Source organism: Siphateles boraxobius, unplaced genomic scaffold (assembly GCF_051911475.1).
Source record: "Siphateles boraxobius isolate OS27281-9 unplaced genomic scaffold, OSU_SipBor_1 16, whole genome shotgun sequence".
NCBI lineage: Eukaryota > Metazoa > Chordata > Actinopteri > Cypriniformes > Leuciscidae > Siphateles > Siphateles boraxobius.
Window position 1 is genome coordinate 8122984 of NW_027508766.1, and position 18284 is coordinate 8141267.

Consider the following 18284-nt stretch of genomic DNA (forward strand, 5'->3'; position numbering starts at 1 on the left):
CCTCCTCCACTTACCGTTAGGGTCAAAATATTAATAAACACAAATGATGCGCCAGCCTCCGTGATTCAAGAAAGCATCATTTACATTAAACACCCGAACCTCGTTAGATATTTGTTTAAGCCTATATTTTAACTAGGACCGTATTCAAAAAATGGTTTGGTAAATTCTGGATAAAACACACTGTGTGTCATTCTCGGTCAGCCATTTTCTCGCTAAGCACCATGGGACTTTTAATAAAAATCTAGTTCTAATTTTGTTTAATTTTCCCGCCCAACGTTTACTTCATTTCAAACAATAATATGTTTAGTAATACACGTTTGTGTATTATTAGGCTCTGAACTCTGAACAACATTACGGTTTAAATATATGCTTATTTCATTTCACCTTACCTTTCACCCACTCTACGGGATCCGCGAAGGTTCAAAACTGTGTTGGGATGTAAGAATCATTTGTAAGACTCGGTTCTTTCGAACTGATCCATTTGAGACTCAAGAAAAATACATAAACGTACAGTATTAATAACTTATGGGTGTTTATGAATACGACATTTTCAAAAGAGACGGTTCTCGGTCAATAGGAGCTGTTCGCGAACTGAACAAATGATTCAATCCGATTCTTGAATTAATCATCCAGAACAGTTTTTTGAACCGGCTCAACATGTTCATTGAAAAGATTTGAAACAAGAGCGATTCGTTCATCAACCGGACATCGCTAGATCGGGCCATCGACAACAACGTAGAAAAATTCAGAGCTGTTTATTTTCGTGTGCTATGACATAAACATGACATGTACTCCACATTTTCCCCTGACTGCACAAAAGTATTGATTTCTTCAGAGGTCATGGCGACGTCACAGAGTTGTTCTGCTGACTTTGTTCTCGGCATGGATCTGGGCACCACATCAGTTAAAGTCGTGCTGCTGGAGGCGCAGTCCAACAGAGTGACAGACAGTAGGAGTTTCCCTACAAACTCTGATATCAGCTGCACCACAGACACACATGTAGGTAACAGATATTTGATCAAAGCGATGGCAGTCAAAAGATACGGTTAGACTATACAGAGAAATTCACCTCAAGAAGTATTGTGAGAAAACACATGGTAACGTTACAGTGTACCATGTATGTGTGGTACTTATGTTATACTGAGAGTGTTTATAGATAAATTATAATTGAAATACTTACGAAACACTGAGAGACAATTGAAAAACACTCAGAGACAATTTCAAGTGAATTGTTTTCTTTATTGGGGTGTTACTGATATTAATTGGGGGTTGTTTAATGTGCTTTATTTATTTATTGTTGTTGTTGTAATAGGCCAAAGAGCAGGATCCTGCACTAATAATTGCCGCTCTGGACCAATGCATGGACGCTTTACCCAAAGATAAGCTGAAAAAAGTCAAGTGCATTGGAGTATGTGGACAAATGCATGGCATTGTGTTGTGGAAATCTAAATCAGGTTAAACATTGACGACATCATTGACCAACTATTAAAAGCATGTTTAATGCTTCTGGCATTGTGGTGAAGGCAATCATTCATTCATAAATCATAACTTAAAAGGTATCAATACTTGTACTGTACTGTCATCCATCTCCATTAGGCTGTGAATGGCTAAGTAAAGATGAAATCATTAGATTCATTCCCAAAGAAGACGTCAGTCAGCTGATCACCTGGCAGGATGGGCGCTGCAGCGCTGACTTCTTGTCTTCCTTACCTAAACCAGACTCCCACCTGAGTGTGGCCACTGGCTTTGGTTGTGCTACCATTTTCTGGTATATGAAACACAGGTAGAATCACACTTAAGATTTCAGACTAAATTATTTCAGCAAAAATACAATTGTTCCGCACTGAATGTTTTTTAATGATATGTCATTGATTCAGGCCGGAGTTCCTGTCAGACTTCAGTGATGCAGGCACCATCCAAGACTACATGGTTTCCATGCTGGGAGGTCTTGAAAAGTGTGTCATGACTGGACAAAATGCTGCCAGCTGGGGTTACTTCAACACAACCACCAACCAATGGAACACGCAAATGTGAGTCAAGTCCGATATTATAATTAGAGGTGGCCTTTGCAATTCCGAGACCCAATTCAAATGACATCTGGGCAAGTACGGACAGTCTTTCTTGCAGCATGGTGGACTCCCTTTTTCAGTAGGTGTCGGCAGATCATTGTCTTAACGAGTGAGTCATTGAATCATTCAAACGATTAATTGAAAAAATGTCTGAGTCATTTTTTTATTTGTTTATTAGGGACCATGTACAATTTCAAACATAGATGTTACCATTTAATGCATTGTACCAGAAGCATGCTTTGACATTCAGGGACAAAGCATGCTGTATTCGAAATCACCCCCTATACCTTCATTCACTACTCAACTAATAGAGTCCACTTGAAGGAGTGAATGAAAATGAGTGAGTGAATTTGGACACTGAGTGCGCTGCTGCTTTTGCATAGTTTGTGCTTGCTGTCTAATAATCATTTGAAACTTAGCAAACTGGCAACTCAAGCAGTAATGTGAATATTATGTGGAATATCATGCGTATTGAGTCAATGGACCATGAATCGCCTTGCATCCGCCAACTTGTTTATACTAGAGATCAGTTGCTTGCATTGCGGAAATCTTCTGCGGCGTTTGGACGAAGAGTGGAAATTCCTGGTGAGCTAAAGAAACATGTAAGAGGCTGCAAAGCGGAGAAGAAGCGGCGGAAAAAGTTTAAACCCATCTTGCCTTCAGTTATCACCGGCAATGTAAGATCTATCGCGAACAAAAAGGAGGAGCTGATGATGCTGATGAAAAGTCTGCGGGAATATCGTGAATGTGGTATTGTATGTTTTACAGAAACTTGGCTTCATAATCATATCCCGGACCCAAATGGGGATATCGAGGGCTTTCAGATGGTGCGTGCAGATCGGAAACCTAAAGAAAGCGGTAAGAGGAGGGAGGGGGGTTGGCAGTGTATGTGAATAACAAATGGTGCAATCCAGGACATATAACTGTTAAAAAACAGCTTTGCACAATGGACATTGAACTTCTAATGATAAGCCTGCGACCATACTATATACCTAGGGAATTCTTGCATGTAATTGGGTCTACTGTATATATCCCGCCTTCAGCTAACGCAGCTGTAGTGTGTGATGTAAGTCACAACCACGCTGCTGACTTACAGACTCTACATCCACGGGCATTTATTTTAATAACTGGAGATTTTAACTATGTTTCTCTTGGGACTGTTTTATCAACTTTTAGCCAGTTTGTGACTTGCCCGACCAGAGACAATTAAACCTTGGATTTACTTTATCCAAATCAAACTGAAGCTTATAGCGCCACCCCTCTTCCTCCATTAGGGGGAAAGTTCACTTTCTACATGAACTAGTTCAAAGTTCAGTTCACAAATTTTAAAATGAACTAGTTCAGTTCATAGTTCATACTTTAAATTGTGAACTAGTTCATAGTTCTTTTTTTCCATATGTTGCTGCGAGCTATTATTTTTCAACATTATTGCCACAGCCCATATAGAACCACAGACAGCAATTATTTTATCGTCTGGCAAAGTTTGCACAGAAATTGTAAGATTTTTTTAAAATGCATAACTCCTGAATAAAAATAAAAATGTGTTTGGTCTGATTTTATTTATTTTTTTAGATTTTTTTTATTGTAAACTGATTTGATTGGTTTGTCGATAGTGAGCTCGGAAATGCATGTGATGAGCGGTCTTATTAAGTGAGTCTTTGAGTCATTCATTCGAACGATTCGTTCAAACGGTTGATTTATCAAGAATGAGGCAGTTGTTATGAGGCAGAATTGTTCTAAAATAGAACAAAAACAGTCAATATTTTGTCTATAATGTAAGTGACTTAATATTAATTACTTGTTGATTGAATTGTCATATGAGATCAGTGTCACATTTTCAATCGTGATGGTATCCAGCACTCTTGGTAGTGTGATGTTGCTTAACTGTATCATATTATAAATATAAAAACTCCACATTTTGAATTTTTACGGCAGTAGGGCCTATGTTAACTGAGTTTCTTTTTTCTGAGCTGTGCTCATTTGTTTCGATGTAGCCTATCCTCGAGATGCTGCGCAAGCGTCAACAGTGCATTTGTAAGGTCCCTGCTCACTGAGTTCGAAATCGAAACTTTCGTAGGCCTATCCGTTTTTTCGTATTGGTCATTCGGTTGCTGTGAATTGCAAAAACATCTCTCAAAATGCTTGCTACGGATGCGAAAAACGACCCCATAATGATATTATGCAATTAGGTTGATCTCATTTGTGCCCCCCTGAAAAAATGTAATGTCTGTCCGTGAATTTGTGTCTGACGCCGGGTCTGCTGCCGTTCGCAGACACCATAATGAACGAGTTCACAGTAACGTTCATCAGGCAGTAATACAGTACATTCAGTTCACGTTCGCCCAAAATATGAACAAGTTCATGAACTATAGTTCAATGAACACGTTCAGGCACAACATTGGGTAAATCTGGTCACAACTTGGTGCATTTGTCATGTAGGTATAAACCACTTGACCAGCAACAGCCAGTTGTGACGAGTACAATAAGGAAATGGACAATGGAGAGGAGTGAAGCTTTAAGAGACTGTTTTGTAACTACAGACTGGAATGTTCTATGTGATATGAACGGTCATGATATTAATGAGCTCACTTATTGTCAATGGATATATAAACTTCTGTGTGGACAGGGCTATACCAACAACAACAACAACAACTGTACGCTGCTTCCCAAATAACAAACCGTGGGTCACCTGTCAACTTAAGACACTGCTTACTGAGAAAAAGCGTGTCTTTAGAGTGGATGACAAGGAGGCTCAGAGAAACGTGCAAACGTGAGAGAGTTGAAGGTAAAAGGGAGAGAGGATAAGGAGGTATACAGAAGGAAATTAGAGGACAAGCTGCAGAACAACAACATGATAGAAGTGTGGAGTGGAATGAGAAAGATTTCTGGTTATCAGATATCAAGTACTCAACGATTAGATCAGAGTTTGGACAGAGCCAACAGGCTGAATATGTTTTTCAATCGGTTCAGTCAGGGATTCTCTCAGCACTGCTCCGAAGATGGGAAATTTCTAACTTTGAAGTGTAAGCCATTTTATCTACCCAGGGAACTACAATGCATGATTGTTACTGTTGTGTACACTATATCAGCTGGTGCACCTCCATATGTGTTCCAGTACGTACTGTCCATGTTTTTCCAAACCAAAAGCCTTGCTTTAATGCTGATGTACGGAAAAAGATCAAGGAAAGACGTGTGGTTTACAAGTCTGGAAACAAAGAGGACTGTAAAAGGGCCAAATATGAACTGCGAAAGTCCATCAAAGCAGCAAAAAGGGCGCACTCCCAAAAACTTGAAAGCCTACATCTACAGAACAACACACACATTATGTTGAAGGAAATCCAATCTTTTACAAACTACAAAAGGAGCACCAACATCATCAAGGTTAGAGACGCTACCCTGCCGGACTGCCTTAACAACTTCTACTGCAGATTCAACAGGATGAACTCTGACACACCCTCCAGACTCCCCAACAGTGCTGAGGACACCGCTCTACAGTTGACACACACACAGGTGCTGAAAGCTCTGAAGCAGGTTAACCCCCGTAAGGATGTGGGACCTGACGGAGTGTCACCCAGAGTCCTGAAGGCCTGTGCTGAACAACTAGCAGGTGTGTACACAGACATTTTTAACCAGTCCCTGTCAAAAGCGGTAGTTCCACGTCAGTTCAAGTCCTGCACTGTGATACCAGTTCCTAAGAAACCTGACACTTCAACCCTGAATGCAGTACAATTTCTATGTATGTGTACAATTTTCTTTGTGCTATACAAATGGCAAACAAAACTTTGAACTTTAAAATTTGGAATGTTGCCTGACATTCAACTCTCATCTTCTACTTCAGCAGGCATAGGCCTAACTTCTATACCTCCATCTTGCTCCATCCATTACCAAAGCCCCCATTCTCCCGGTGGCCTGCATATTACAGTGGACCAGTTAGAGAAATAACTAAAGAGGGTTCATGTGGGCAAAGCAGTCGGCCCTGATGGAATTAGCCCAAGGGTCCTGACAATATGTGCAGAACAGCTAAGTGAAGTTGTGGCACAGATTCTTAATGTGAGTTTGAATATGGGGTAGGTACCTGTTCTTTGGAATTCATCTTGTCTGGTGCCAGTGCCCAAAAAGGGGATCTGTAAGGACCTCAAAGATTTTAGACCGGTGGCACTGACGTCACACCTGATGAAGACATTAGAGAGGATAGTTCTTCCTTACCTAAGATCTATGGTTGGAAGTACAATTGATCCACTGCAGTTTGCGTATCGGTCTCATGTGGGAGTTGAGGATGCCATCATCTATCTCCTACATAGGGCTTATTCACATCTGGAGAAGGCTGGAAGCACAGTGCGATATATGTTCTTTGATTTCTCAAGTGCTTTTAATTCCATCCAGCCAGGCTTTTTCACAAAACTGTAGGTCAGAATAGACAGTTAGTAATGTGGGTGTGCCACAGGGGACTGTTTTGGCACCTTTCCTTTTTCCTTTTTACACCTCTGACTTTAAGTATGATACTGGGGCATGCCATCTCCAGAAAATTTCAGACGACTCTGTGGTCATGGGATGTATAAGTGAAGGAAAGAAAGAAGAGGATAGGAGCCTGGTGGAAAGCTTTGTGGACTGGTGCAAGCAGAACAATCTCCAGCTTAACACAAACAAAACTAAGGAGATGGTGATTGATTTTAGGAGATCTAAACATGTGTTACCGGCCTCAGACCTAGGGGAATCTGGGCAGGTACAAAGCCACAGGCTTGATAGCACTGTGGGTTGGAAAGAAGTGGAGATACAGAATTTATGTCTTTCTCAAGCACTGTATGTTTATTTCTGCTCAGTCCAATATCTCAATAATACTATGAGATCATAAACCGTAACTTTAGCCATTACATGGACTATATAATATAGAAATGGCCTATAACTATACTGAATACAATAAACAAACCAATATGTAAAGCTTTGGAATATATCAGATAAAATACAAAAAAAAACATTAATAACATATTGTAAAATAGTCTTACTGTATAATATATCAAATATACATTGCAATATAAACAACCTTTTCATAGATCAAATACCAAGAATACTATAATATTTAAACTGTTCATGTGAATGTGTGATAATCAATCACCAACACAACACATTGGTCTGCCGTTTGCGTATGTCTACTACAGGCACGCGCACATTAACTGTCAGCGGCATAGCCTCCATAGAACATTGACCGGCTCTGGTAAACAAACATACTGGACAGAGCACCGGCAATACAAACAAAATGATACGAAGTACAGAGACTTAATAGACATTACATATTACACTTTAAACATACAGATGTTCACTCGACTCAACTGTTTACAGTCCGTCCAAAAAGACGAGAGAACGGAACCTTCACTCACTAGCTGAAGCTGCTAGCAAATACATACCATATAAACACTGCATAAAACCCTTTCTACACGGAACATAACAACATACATCACCTAGACAACCGTACTCTTGCAATACTAATAGAGTATTTCAATACTAATATTTCTAATAGAGATGGGAAAGGTTTAAAAATATACTTGTGGGCTGGAAAGAAGTGGAGATACAGAATTTATGTCTTTCTCAAGCGCTGTATGTTTATTTCTGAGCGCTCGAGCTACGGTCTCCACGGCAGCCCACTACGGTGAAGCTCTGCAACCGTGCCATTTACCAGCATGAAGTGAAATACATGGGAATGTTAGCTTACATGTAATAAAAGTAAAAGAATAGGAGGTAACTGTTTTCTTCAATTAAACTCATATGTGATGCCATTTTCTCTACCCATTACACATGCAGTGTCTCCCATCAGAATTTAGACTGTCACTTCTTATAAATAATTGGGAGTGCACTTGGACAACAAATTAAGCTGGGCCACTAACATTGAGATGACATAAAAAAGAACAGTGTCGTCTCTATTTCTTGAGGAGATTGAGATCTTTTGGAGTTCGGGGAGAAATGCTCCGTTCCTTTTATGAGTCGGTTGTGGCGACAGTACTTTTCTATGCTGTTGTATGCTGGGGAAGTGGAATCAGGATCAGCGATGCGAATAAACTGATAAAGAAAGCCAGCTCTGTGTTGGGGACTACCCTTGACCCGCTTGAGGTGGTGATGGAGAGGAGAATTCTGGCCAAACTCTGTCATTTTGTGTGAAATTGCTCACCCTTTTAATGGTATCGTTGGTGCACAGGAGAGTACATGTAGTAGGAGGTTGATTCCTCCTCGGTGTAAGAAGGAGAGATATTTTAGGTGTTTTATTCCTGCTGCAATTAGGCTGTACAACCATACCCTGATTTGAAGTATGTGCAGAATAGTGAGGGTATATGTATATGCATTTATATGGATAGAAGTGTGTATGTGTGTATCTGCGTACATGTATAGGTATATATGTATATGGGTATATTTAAGTATGTACGTAGGGATGTATACTAGTTTGTATGGTATGCATATTTGTGTATGTACTTATGTAGATGCACGAATGGAAGTTTAGTATATTTACTATTTTAATATTTTAGTCCATATTACCGTAATAACTTGTTTTGAATAATATATTGAATGTTTTTGCTTGGACTAGGGGTTGAGTGGCATTGTTTTGGGGTATTGAGTGTGGGTGGGTAAGGGAATTGGAGGTGTTTTTTAATTTTTTATGTTAAGTAGGTCTGTTACCATGGTGGTTGAAGTAAGGAGGAAGCAGGATCCAATTGCAGCACTTTATTAACACTTTATTAAATAAATTGAAAACTAGACAAAGGCTCAGGCTAGGAACAGGACTCGGGACCAAGACAACTAATCTCAACATTACAGCTTCAAAACAAAAACACACAACACATACAAGAACTCACCAAGACTGGACTGAAACACAGGGCTTAAATACAAGGGCAAACAAGCTAAACAAGGTAACAAGGCGGCGTGGTTAATCAGGGACACCTGGGAAGACGTATAGAGATAATGGGGAACTGCTAAAAAAAGAAATGACAGGTGAACACAGACTGACATCATAGCATAGCTCCCCCTCTATGGGCGGCTCCTGACGCCCATCAAAACAAACAAAACAGACAGGTCAGGAGGGTGGTGGAGCGGAGGCGGTCCTGGGGGAGGGATGGAGGGCCAGGTCCGCACGAGGTACGGGATCAGGGCCTTGCAATGGTGGGCCTGGGCCCTGGAATGTGGGCGGACCTGGGCCATGGAACGTGGGCGGAGCAGGCGGAGTAGACGACCAGGGCGGAGCAAGACGTGCAGGAGACCAGGGTGGACCAGGGCAGAGAAGACCCCTCGAGCAGCCTCGGCGGAGACGTCCCTTCGGGCGGCCACGGTGGTGAAGACCCCTCCGGCGGCCACGGCAATTAAAAAGGAATGTATTCCTGTTTGATATTACGCTACCCACATTAGACCAGCGGATTGGAAAATGGATGGATGGATGATGCAGTTGCGGGCACCATCTTCTGCTGAGACGCAGGAATTCATTCATCACCACCCTCACAGTGCGTTATGGGTATTCTCTAGCGGTTGAACTTACATTGCTTGTACACTCGTTTTTGTGGTGCATTGTGGGATTGAGTGAGTGCACTCAATAACATCCGCTATGGTTTTGGACACCACTACAAATTTCTGTTCCCTATAATGCTCTATTTAATAGGGGTGATTTTGGACACAGCTGCAGTTTTTATGAGTTGAGTCATTCATTAGACCGATTCAATTAAAAACGTGGATTTATACAGCAGACCTGTCAACCTCTACGCATTTGGCGTAGCGGATATGCATTTTGACATCAGAGTACGCTAGTACGATTTGTCCCTCTAAACTACGCAAAAACCTGGTGACGCGTCTCTGTTCACGCGCAGTCCTCGAATCAAGCAACAGCAAAAGAAGAAGAGTTCGAACAATCACAGCGCTGGGTTCATTCCCCAAATAGCAAGCGAGGATGATTGACAGATGCGTAAGACCTATCATTAAAAAGAGACTGAAAATCGGCTACAATCGGTTCATCAGCGAGGACAGTACAATAGTCCGGTAGGCTACTTTCTGACTCCTGAAGGTAAACGGGCTGGGGTGAATGTGGAAAGTTGAAATATTGTATTGAGTTAACTTAAACTGGATTCGATTATCACACGGGAGTGATCGCAATCGCATGGATTATCTTAAAATACTCCGTCATTCATGGTCACTCAGATAAGAGGAAAACATCATTCAGCCATGCAAATTATAAAATGCTTAAGTAATGCTGAAGAATAAATCTAAATACAACTAAAATCGCTATGGCTTAGTGAAAAATGCCCAACCAGGGACAGGAGTTGAAAATTAGCATTAGCTATAAACTCTATATGTGTCAGGTTGTGTGCAGGTAATTGAAGACGAGGACACAGGAATAGCAGTATAGTTGATTTATTTACAATCTTCAACTTACAGGAATAAAAAGGAACAAAAGAACAAAACTTCAGAAAACAACCATACAAGGACGACGACCAACAAACACTGAGGGAAAACACAGGTCTTAAATGGACAGGGACTAATGGGATAATTAACAGAACACAGGTGAAGAAACTGAACACAAACGAGGAGCGGGAAAACTAACAGGACTGAACCAAAATCACAAAGACGGGGGGAAACAAGATCTCAAAACTGAACTAAACGCATAGAAACATGACAATATGCTGCGCATCAGTTACAGGCTTTGTATTGTAACTATGTTTACTGTATGGTCCCTGTTAAATAAATAAACTAAATAAACATGAAAGTTCTGTGATTTGTGGATTACTGATAAGCGCGATCGAAACGTTTATTTATTCATTCTCAGTGTTGAGAACAGTCATTGTGTTAATAATTGTGTTACATATTTATTTTGTATGAAAACTAGCGCGTTACTTATGGATTAAAAAGTACCGTTGTATCAGGTGCTCCGCAAGCTCCCTCTAACACTGACGCGCACACACAGAGAGAGAGAAGATAATTGAAAAATGAAAACTGACCGGCTAAGTTTAAATTTTGTTGTGTTTTTTTCTGTCAAAATGTCAGAAAGCATTTTGTATTATCCATCCGTGTTTTTAAAATTCGTTAAATGACGGATGTTTTACTGTTAACACAGCCCTCATTATATGTGGGATTTGTCTAACTTATACTTGATATTCTTTTAGAATAAGTGATTCGCTTTGCTATTATTGGCCTATTAATTGTCAACTATTTTCTATAAATATGTTTGTATTGGCTAACGTTTATTCAGCTTATGTGTGTCCTGTTTAAAGAAATTGGAATGTTCAAATGCAAAGACACGTCTCAAATAAAAGCCTAACTATTTTCGTAGTGAAATAGAGCAAAAACACCATATTCTGAGTTTAACCTCTCATTTATTTAACTGTTGTATAAAATAAATGTCACATTTGCAATAGTGTTGATATTGGGGAAAACAGCACTCTTGTGTGTGGTGTTGCTCAGGGGCGTCGTCAGCCCCGAATGTATTTTGAAAAGTAGACTGATATGAAACCGGACAATAGCCTAACGTTATGTAAACCCCCGAAATCATAAGTTGCCTTATTTCATTGTACTTTGGCTTTGCTGCTGTCTCTGACTGGTGATAGTTGAAATCTGTCTCACACAGACTGTCTCACGCACCACGTGAGTGTTTTCACTTTTCAGCCTATCGTAGAATATCTCCAGGATTTGCGCGCAACAGCAAACAATCTCACAGCAATTTAAAAAAATAAATAAATAAGGCAGTCAGCACCGCCGCACAGTCCTCTGTCAGATGATATGTTGTCAGGCTTTATTTAAGTAAAACTCAGAAAAACAAACTTTCCTGTCTTGTCAGCCGTGTGTTCGCGGTGCGCAACTCTTCAATATCACGCGCAAATGCGACGCGCCCTGTATCACGCAAAAGAAACTACGAGTATGTAACGTTGTGTACTGTCGTCAATTAAGTATTGAAATAACCAAAAGGGAGATTAAATCTGCGTCAAAACTCTATGTCGGGGTTTTTGTATTCCTTTGTAGGCTACATAAATGTTACACATTTTGGCGTAGCCCTACTAGTTTTTCATTATTATTATTTTAACATTTTATCAATATTGGAAAGTCATCAAAACTGACTTGGGTCATAAAAAAATATATATTTTGTGACCAAAAATGTGAAAAATACATCTAGCCTAAATTATCGTTCATGGCATTCTTTTAACTATAGCAACCCAATTTGTCTAGATCTGTAATATTATTTCCTGTGCATAATGAGGTTGTCTTTGTTATAAATTATATTGTATTTTTTTATTGTGAGTGTGAAGGCTGCGCAGTCGTGTGATTTAGTCAGCTTGATTAACATTATTCCTACAATGTATTCCTATTTAACACAGATGTTCTTGGCTAATTATAGAAACTATAAGCAAAATGCATAAGTATAAATAGATTTATTCATAAAATGTATAAGTATATATATATATATATATATATATATATATTTATAAAATGTATAAGTATAAATATATATATTTATTTGTATGGTCCTCCTCGAATGTGTTCGAATATTTCACCAGTATCAGCCTTTTCACCGTTTGAATCAATCCGCTTGTCTGTGTTTGCACAACTTGCATCATTAAGCCAGTAGGTGGCGACTAGTGACTGCCTTTATGAGTGAACAATTTAACTTTAATTGAACTGATTAGTGCCAAAAACATTGCTTAACTCAAGAAAGAAATAAGTTGCTGAAACCAATCTTTATTGCTAATATATAAATTGCTCATTTGCCCAGTAGCACCTCAATGCAGTACACGAAATCCACGGGGAGGAGTCGGATCAAGATCCAAGGGGTGGAGATGGGCAGGATTAGGGGTGGGTTTAGGGATTAGGGGGCGGAGATGGGTTGGTTTAGGTATATGTAAGGTGGGAGGAGTTGGATCTGGATCCGTCCCCTCCCCATGGATTTCATGTTCTGCAGTGCCTCTGGACACAAAAAGATTGCAGTGGTGTTTGATTGAAATGTAACATCTATGCAAAATAATTCTTGAAAGATTTCTCATTTAAGGCCATTCCTGTTTGGAATATGTGATTGTGTATTGTCAACAATAAGCAGAAACATTCTTCATTTCCATTTTGTAGTGTGGATCAATCATTTCAACATTTATCCTCATTCTCATGTTTAAGAATCTGTTATCTGCTTGACAAATAATGTATACTACTGCCCACTGACATGCTTTTAACGCTATTGTTATCCAATTTTTTTGGGCCTTCAAACACCTTAAAATGCACATATGTAGGTCCGAGAAATCAAAATTTTCTCGGGGGAGCGCCCGAACCACCCTAGCTACCTCACATTTGAATGTGCATGTGTAATGTGAGCTGTTGTGGCTACAGTGCCAGGGCTGAATTTTTTTACCAATCTGCCCCCTGCAAATAGGCCTACAATATACATTATTCTCTGTATCGAATCATGTTATCTTATTATCCACCCCAGCCCCTGATGTTTTTAAAACCTAGAAACGCCCCTGGTGTTGCTTAACTATCCTGTTATAAATATTAAAAACAAGAACTTACACAGGGACATTTTCCCCCATATGTTGAATTTTTGGGGCATGTAAAATGCTTTTTTCTTAGGACATTTTTGCCCTGAGCCCCCATTAATTTCCACAGCTTGTGTGTGAGGCGTGATAGTGGGGAGCAGGGCTCTTTTCTAGCACAAGCGAAAGCCCCTTCTGTTGCGAGTCCCGTTTCAAGTGAAACTGACTCTACTAATCTATGATGTTTAATATTACAGTTACTCTGTGTTGAATTGAATGCCTGTGTTTGGATTAGTCTCTGCAACAGCATGAATTGACTGTTTATATATTATCCTCCAGTCTGAAGGATGCGGGTTTCCCTGTGCACCTCTTGCCTGTCGTGGTCGAGTCAGGAGCTGTGGCTGGTTACACTTCCTCTGAGTGGTACGGTATCCCTGCTCACACACCGGTCGGGGCGGCGCTGGGAGACTTCCAATGTAGTGTGTACTCCTGCATGACTGACAAAGGAGATGCAGGTGCAGTTTGGATTAGATGCCTCTTTTTTAGTTGTGTATATTGCTTTTAATGTTTTTTAAAATTCATTGACTTGGTCTGTAAATGACCTACAGTCATGACCTACAGACTATTGTAGTTTTATCAGCTACATAGAGTACATACTCAATCTGAGGTAAGTTTATGTGTTTACTAGTTCCGCCTCCAGGTGGAGATGTTATGCAACTGCAATGAGCACATGTAAACATGGCAGATTTTGTACTCAGATTTCAGTGTCCTCTCTCAAGGGCATGGGCATTAGAGATGTTTTGTGTTCTATGGGTTCTTGTAAATGAGATATTTTTGCACAGCAGCTCAAGCTTATGCTAAAAAGAGGACTGTATAGTACAACATGATTTGTTTACATTTTGTCTGTGTTCGGCAATAAATATGTTTACCCAGTTTATTTTTAAACCAAAAAATGTTTTTATTTTATTTTTATATAGATTTTATTTACCTGTCATAGATGTTTTTTATTTAATATCTGTCAGCACATGATAGAGAGGACTACTTTTATTTGGCAGTGGGGAAATTATGCTAAATGTGCTGTACATGATATTAGCAACACAAATGCTTTTAGCAATATGATCTCCTGAGGATCTTCTTTTGCTTTACAAAATCAATATATGATTTGTAGTTTGCACAAAACTGTGTAGCAGCTAAATCAGCATGTGTGTGGGCTTGAGTACTTTATACTGCATCCACATCAGTGTTGTGGACTGTAGCATTTTTACTTATACACTAACGTTCAAAAATATGGGGTCATTAAGAATTTTTTGGAAAGAAATTATGGTTTTATTCCACAAGGCTGCATTAAATTGATCCAAAGTGACAGTAAATATATGTTTTTTATTTGATAAAATAAACTTATTGTGTACATATATGCTTTTACATTGTACTTATATTTTAAGAAATACCTGCATGTAGTTACAGCTGTAATTCATTTCTGTAATTACATCTATAATTACACTGTTGACCTTTCCCTTACACCTTAACCCATCCTTAAACAAGTGTTTTGCTATACAACATGAACACCATAAGTACATTGTACTTATTTTTTTGATGTAAGTACATAGTAGTTAAGGACACCTAATATAAAGTGTGACCAAACACATTTATAATGTTATAAATTATTTTATTTGTATTTAAAATAAATGCTATTTTTTAGTAAATGTCTATTCATGAAAGAAATAAAAAAATTAAAAAAGCAACATCTGTGAGCACGAGACTTTCAAAAGCATAAAAAAATCTTACAAACCCCACACTTTTGAACTGTTGTGTACACAAGTCAGATACACACCAATTAATTGTGAATTATGTTAAATCACTAGTGCTGAACATGAGCACTTCAGCCCAGCTGACGTTCGGCATGCCTGCAGAGTTCAGCCCTCCCAGTTCTCCAGACGCCTTCTGCCCTGTCGCTTATTTCCCATACTTGCATGGCTCCTATCTGGCAGTGGCCGCATCACTCAATGGAGGCAATGTCATGGCCACCTTTGTCAGAATGCTGGACTCGTGGATGAAGGAATTTGGTAAATCAACAATTGTTAACCTTTTTGACCTTTGACCATTTTACCTGTTTATATCATAGACTAAACATTTATTCTTTAAAATAGAGACAACAATAAAATGACTCTTACAAATATAGGTTCTAAAAGGGGGATTTCACAGCAATGCCATAGAAGAACCATTTTTGGGTACCCAAGGAACATTTCAGTGATCAGTTTTTAAAAGAACCATTTTAATAATCTTAAGAACCGTTTTCCACTATAAAGAGTTTTTTGTGTAATGGAAAGGTTCCATGGATGTTAAAGATATTACATTAGATGTCAATAAAGAACCTTTATTTTTGAGAGTGTTGTATCTTGTTGCATGCTTTTGGCTCTCAGGTGTATTATTCATTGTTTTATCTCATAGGATTGGAGGTCAACGAGTCCAGAATCTACTCCCAGCTGATCCAGTCTGCCTTAGCACAGCCTAATACTGACCTAACCGTGACTTCGACTCTACTAGGAGAGCGGCACGACCCCACCACCAGCGCCAGTGTCTCGCAAATCTCGCCCTCTAACCTCTCTCTGGGTCACATGACTCGGGCTGTGTGCAGGGGCATTATTGAAAACCTGGCCACTATGATGCCCCCTCAGAGCCTTCAGGCTGCTGGGGTGAGGTGTATTATTGGCAGTGGCAGCGCTCTGTCATGTAACCCCATTCTGCAACAGGAAGTGGAGAGAGTGTTTCCTTTCCCTGTAGTCTACGGAAAAGATGTGGACTCAGCAGTTGGAGTTTCCATGGTGTTTAATGACCAAACATAAGAAGACACAAAGCCTATGACATTTGTCTCTGAGACACCTGACAAGGCCAGAGAGCATTTTTTTTTTTTTTTTTTGCTGTTTAGTTAAATATATAAATAATCACATTTCGCCATTAAGTGTATTTAATTTAAAAATGTTTTAATTCTGTACAATCCATCAGTTTGTAATTGTATACTACATCATTAATCTAACTTATTGATTCATTTTTTGACTGTCAGTATACAAAACCATTTGTATTTTTTTAAAGAATATTTCTGAATTCCATTAAATGACAAAATACTCTTGTTTACAATGTTCAGTGGCATTTCAGATGTTAATTAACAGTTGGATTCTGATGCATCAAATTTCATGCTGTTTTTATTCTAATTCTTTTGTTATAATTGAGTTTATTAAAATACATAAACTCGCCGTATATAAAAAAAATATATAGCAAAAATTGATTTGGGAAAGGTCACTATGGGAAAGTCTAATAAAAAGGAAGATAATTTTGTAAGTAAAAGTGCAGACACTGTGGAAAGGATCAATAGTTAGGCCTGTGGGACCAAGGCCAGGTGCGAGTATGCTAAATGATTTTCGGTCTATTTCAATAACTTCTATAATGTGACTATGGACTAACTATGGAGTGAGTTTTGGCTAATCATCTAACTTCAACTGTTGCCTCTAGGTTAGATCCACTTCAGTTTGTATATAAGATTAACAGAGGCACAGATGCGGCTGTACTGACCCTGCGTAATACAGTTACAAAACATCTCACGTATTCTAAAGCATATGTCAGGGTTTTATTTGTGGATTTTAGCTCGGCTTTTAATTCAATGAAGACACATATTCTCTCAAAAAGGCTTGTTGATCTTGATGTTAATACAGGTTTAGTCCTCCGCAGAGAGTCTGTGTTCAAGGGATTATGTCAGAAGTGCTCACTTTAAGCAAAGGTTGCTCACAAGATTGTGTTCTTCCTCTTTGCTTTTTTTCTCTTTTTACTAATGCCTTTACGATTAAGTAGGAACATTTTAGGTTATTTAAATACGCGGATGATATGGCGAAGGTTAGACAAAACTAGCTCTCTACATGATGTTGCCTACCTGGCTCACACTAAGGCCCTTGAAACTTGGTGTCACTTGAGCCAATTAGAAATTAATGTTGCAAAGACAAAATAATTATGTGCGCAAAATTAGACATAATAATCCAGCCAATCTCACTTAAGGGTCAACAAGTTGAAATTGTGGAGAATTTTGGACTCACATGTGAGCTTCATTGAGAATTCAGAGTACATTTTAAAAAAAAATGCTCGCAGCGTTTATTTCTTCTTAGACAACTTAGTGGCCTTGGAGTCAGTCAGCATATTTTAGAACTTTTCATCTCCCAGCCTGGTACGATCACTTTAACTGCAGATCTAAGAACAAACTCACCAGAATTGAGTCAATACCAAGCAAAATTGTCGGGAGACCACAGACGCCCTTAGTGCAACTTATGCTGAAAGGGCAAAGAAGAAAGCAAGGATTATACTTGCAGATAGTTCTCATCCTCTATTTAGTCAATTTGAGCCCTTGGAATCAGGTAGGCGCTATAGAATACCTCTAGCAAATAAAAATGTTTAAGAGGTCTTTTATTCCAAACACGATTAAAATTCTCAGCTCCACAAGTGATCGATAAACCAAATAGTAGTATGAACTGTATTTTTATATTTATGTAATGTGAATCTTTTTTTAAGACTGTCTGTATAGTTATTTTATGTGCTGGTGAGCCAAAGACAATTTTCCACCTTTGTGGACAATAAAGAATTACAATATATATTGCATGTAATGCATATGGTTATAAATGAAGTTTCTGTTTGTTTCTTCAAATAACATAAAGACGAGGAGCAAATTCTTTACCATGTGCATTAAGGATCAACATTATGT

General features: G+C 39.0%; 1 protein-coding gene across 1 annotated transcript; it reads left to right on the forward strand.

Annotated features, from left to right (window-relative positions):
- Positions 1-84: 84 nt before the first annotated feature.
- Positions 85-18202, forward strand: shpk (sedoheptulokinase). Its single transcript, XM_077231471.1, has 7 exons — positions 85-999; positions 1313-1454; positions 1597-1783; positions 1878-2030; positions 13883-14058; positions 15406-15606; positions 15992-18202. Exons 1-7 carry the CDS (start codon positions 787-789, stop codon positions 16384-16386), a joined length of 1467 nt encoding a protein of 488 aa, XP_077087586.1. The 5' UTR covers positions 85-786; the 3' UTR covers positions 16387-18202.
- The last annotated feature ends 82 nt before the right edge of the window (positions 18203-18284 follow it).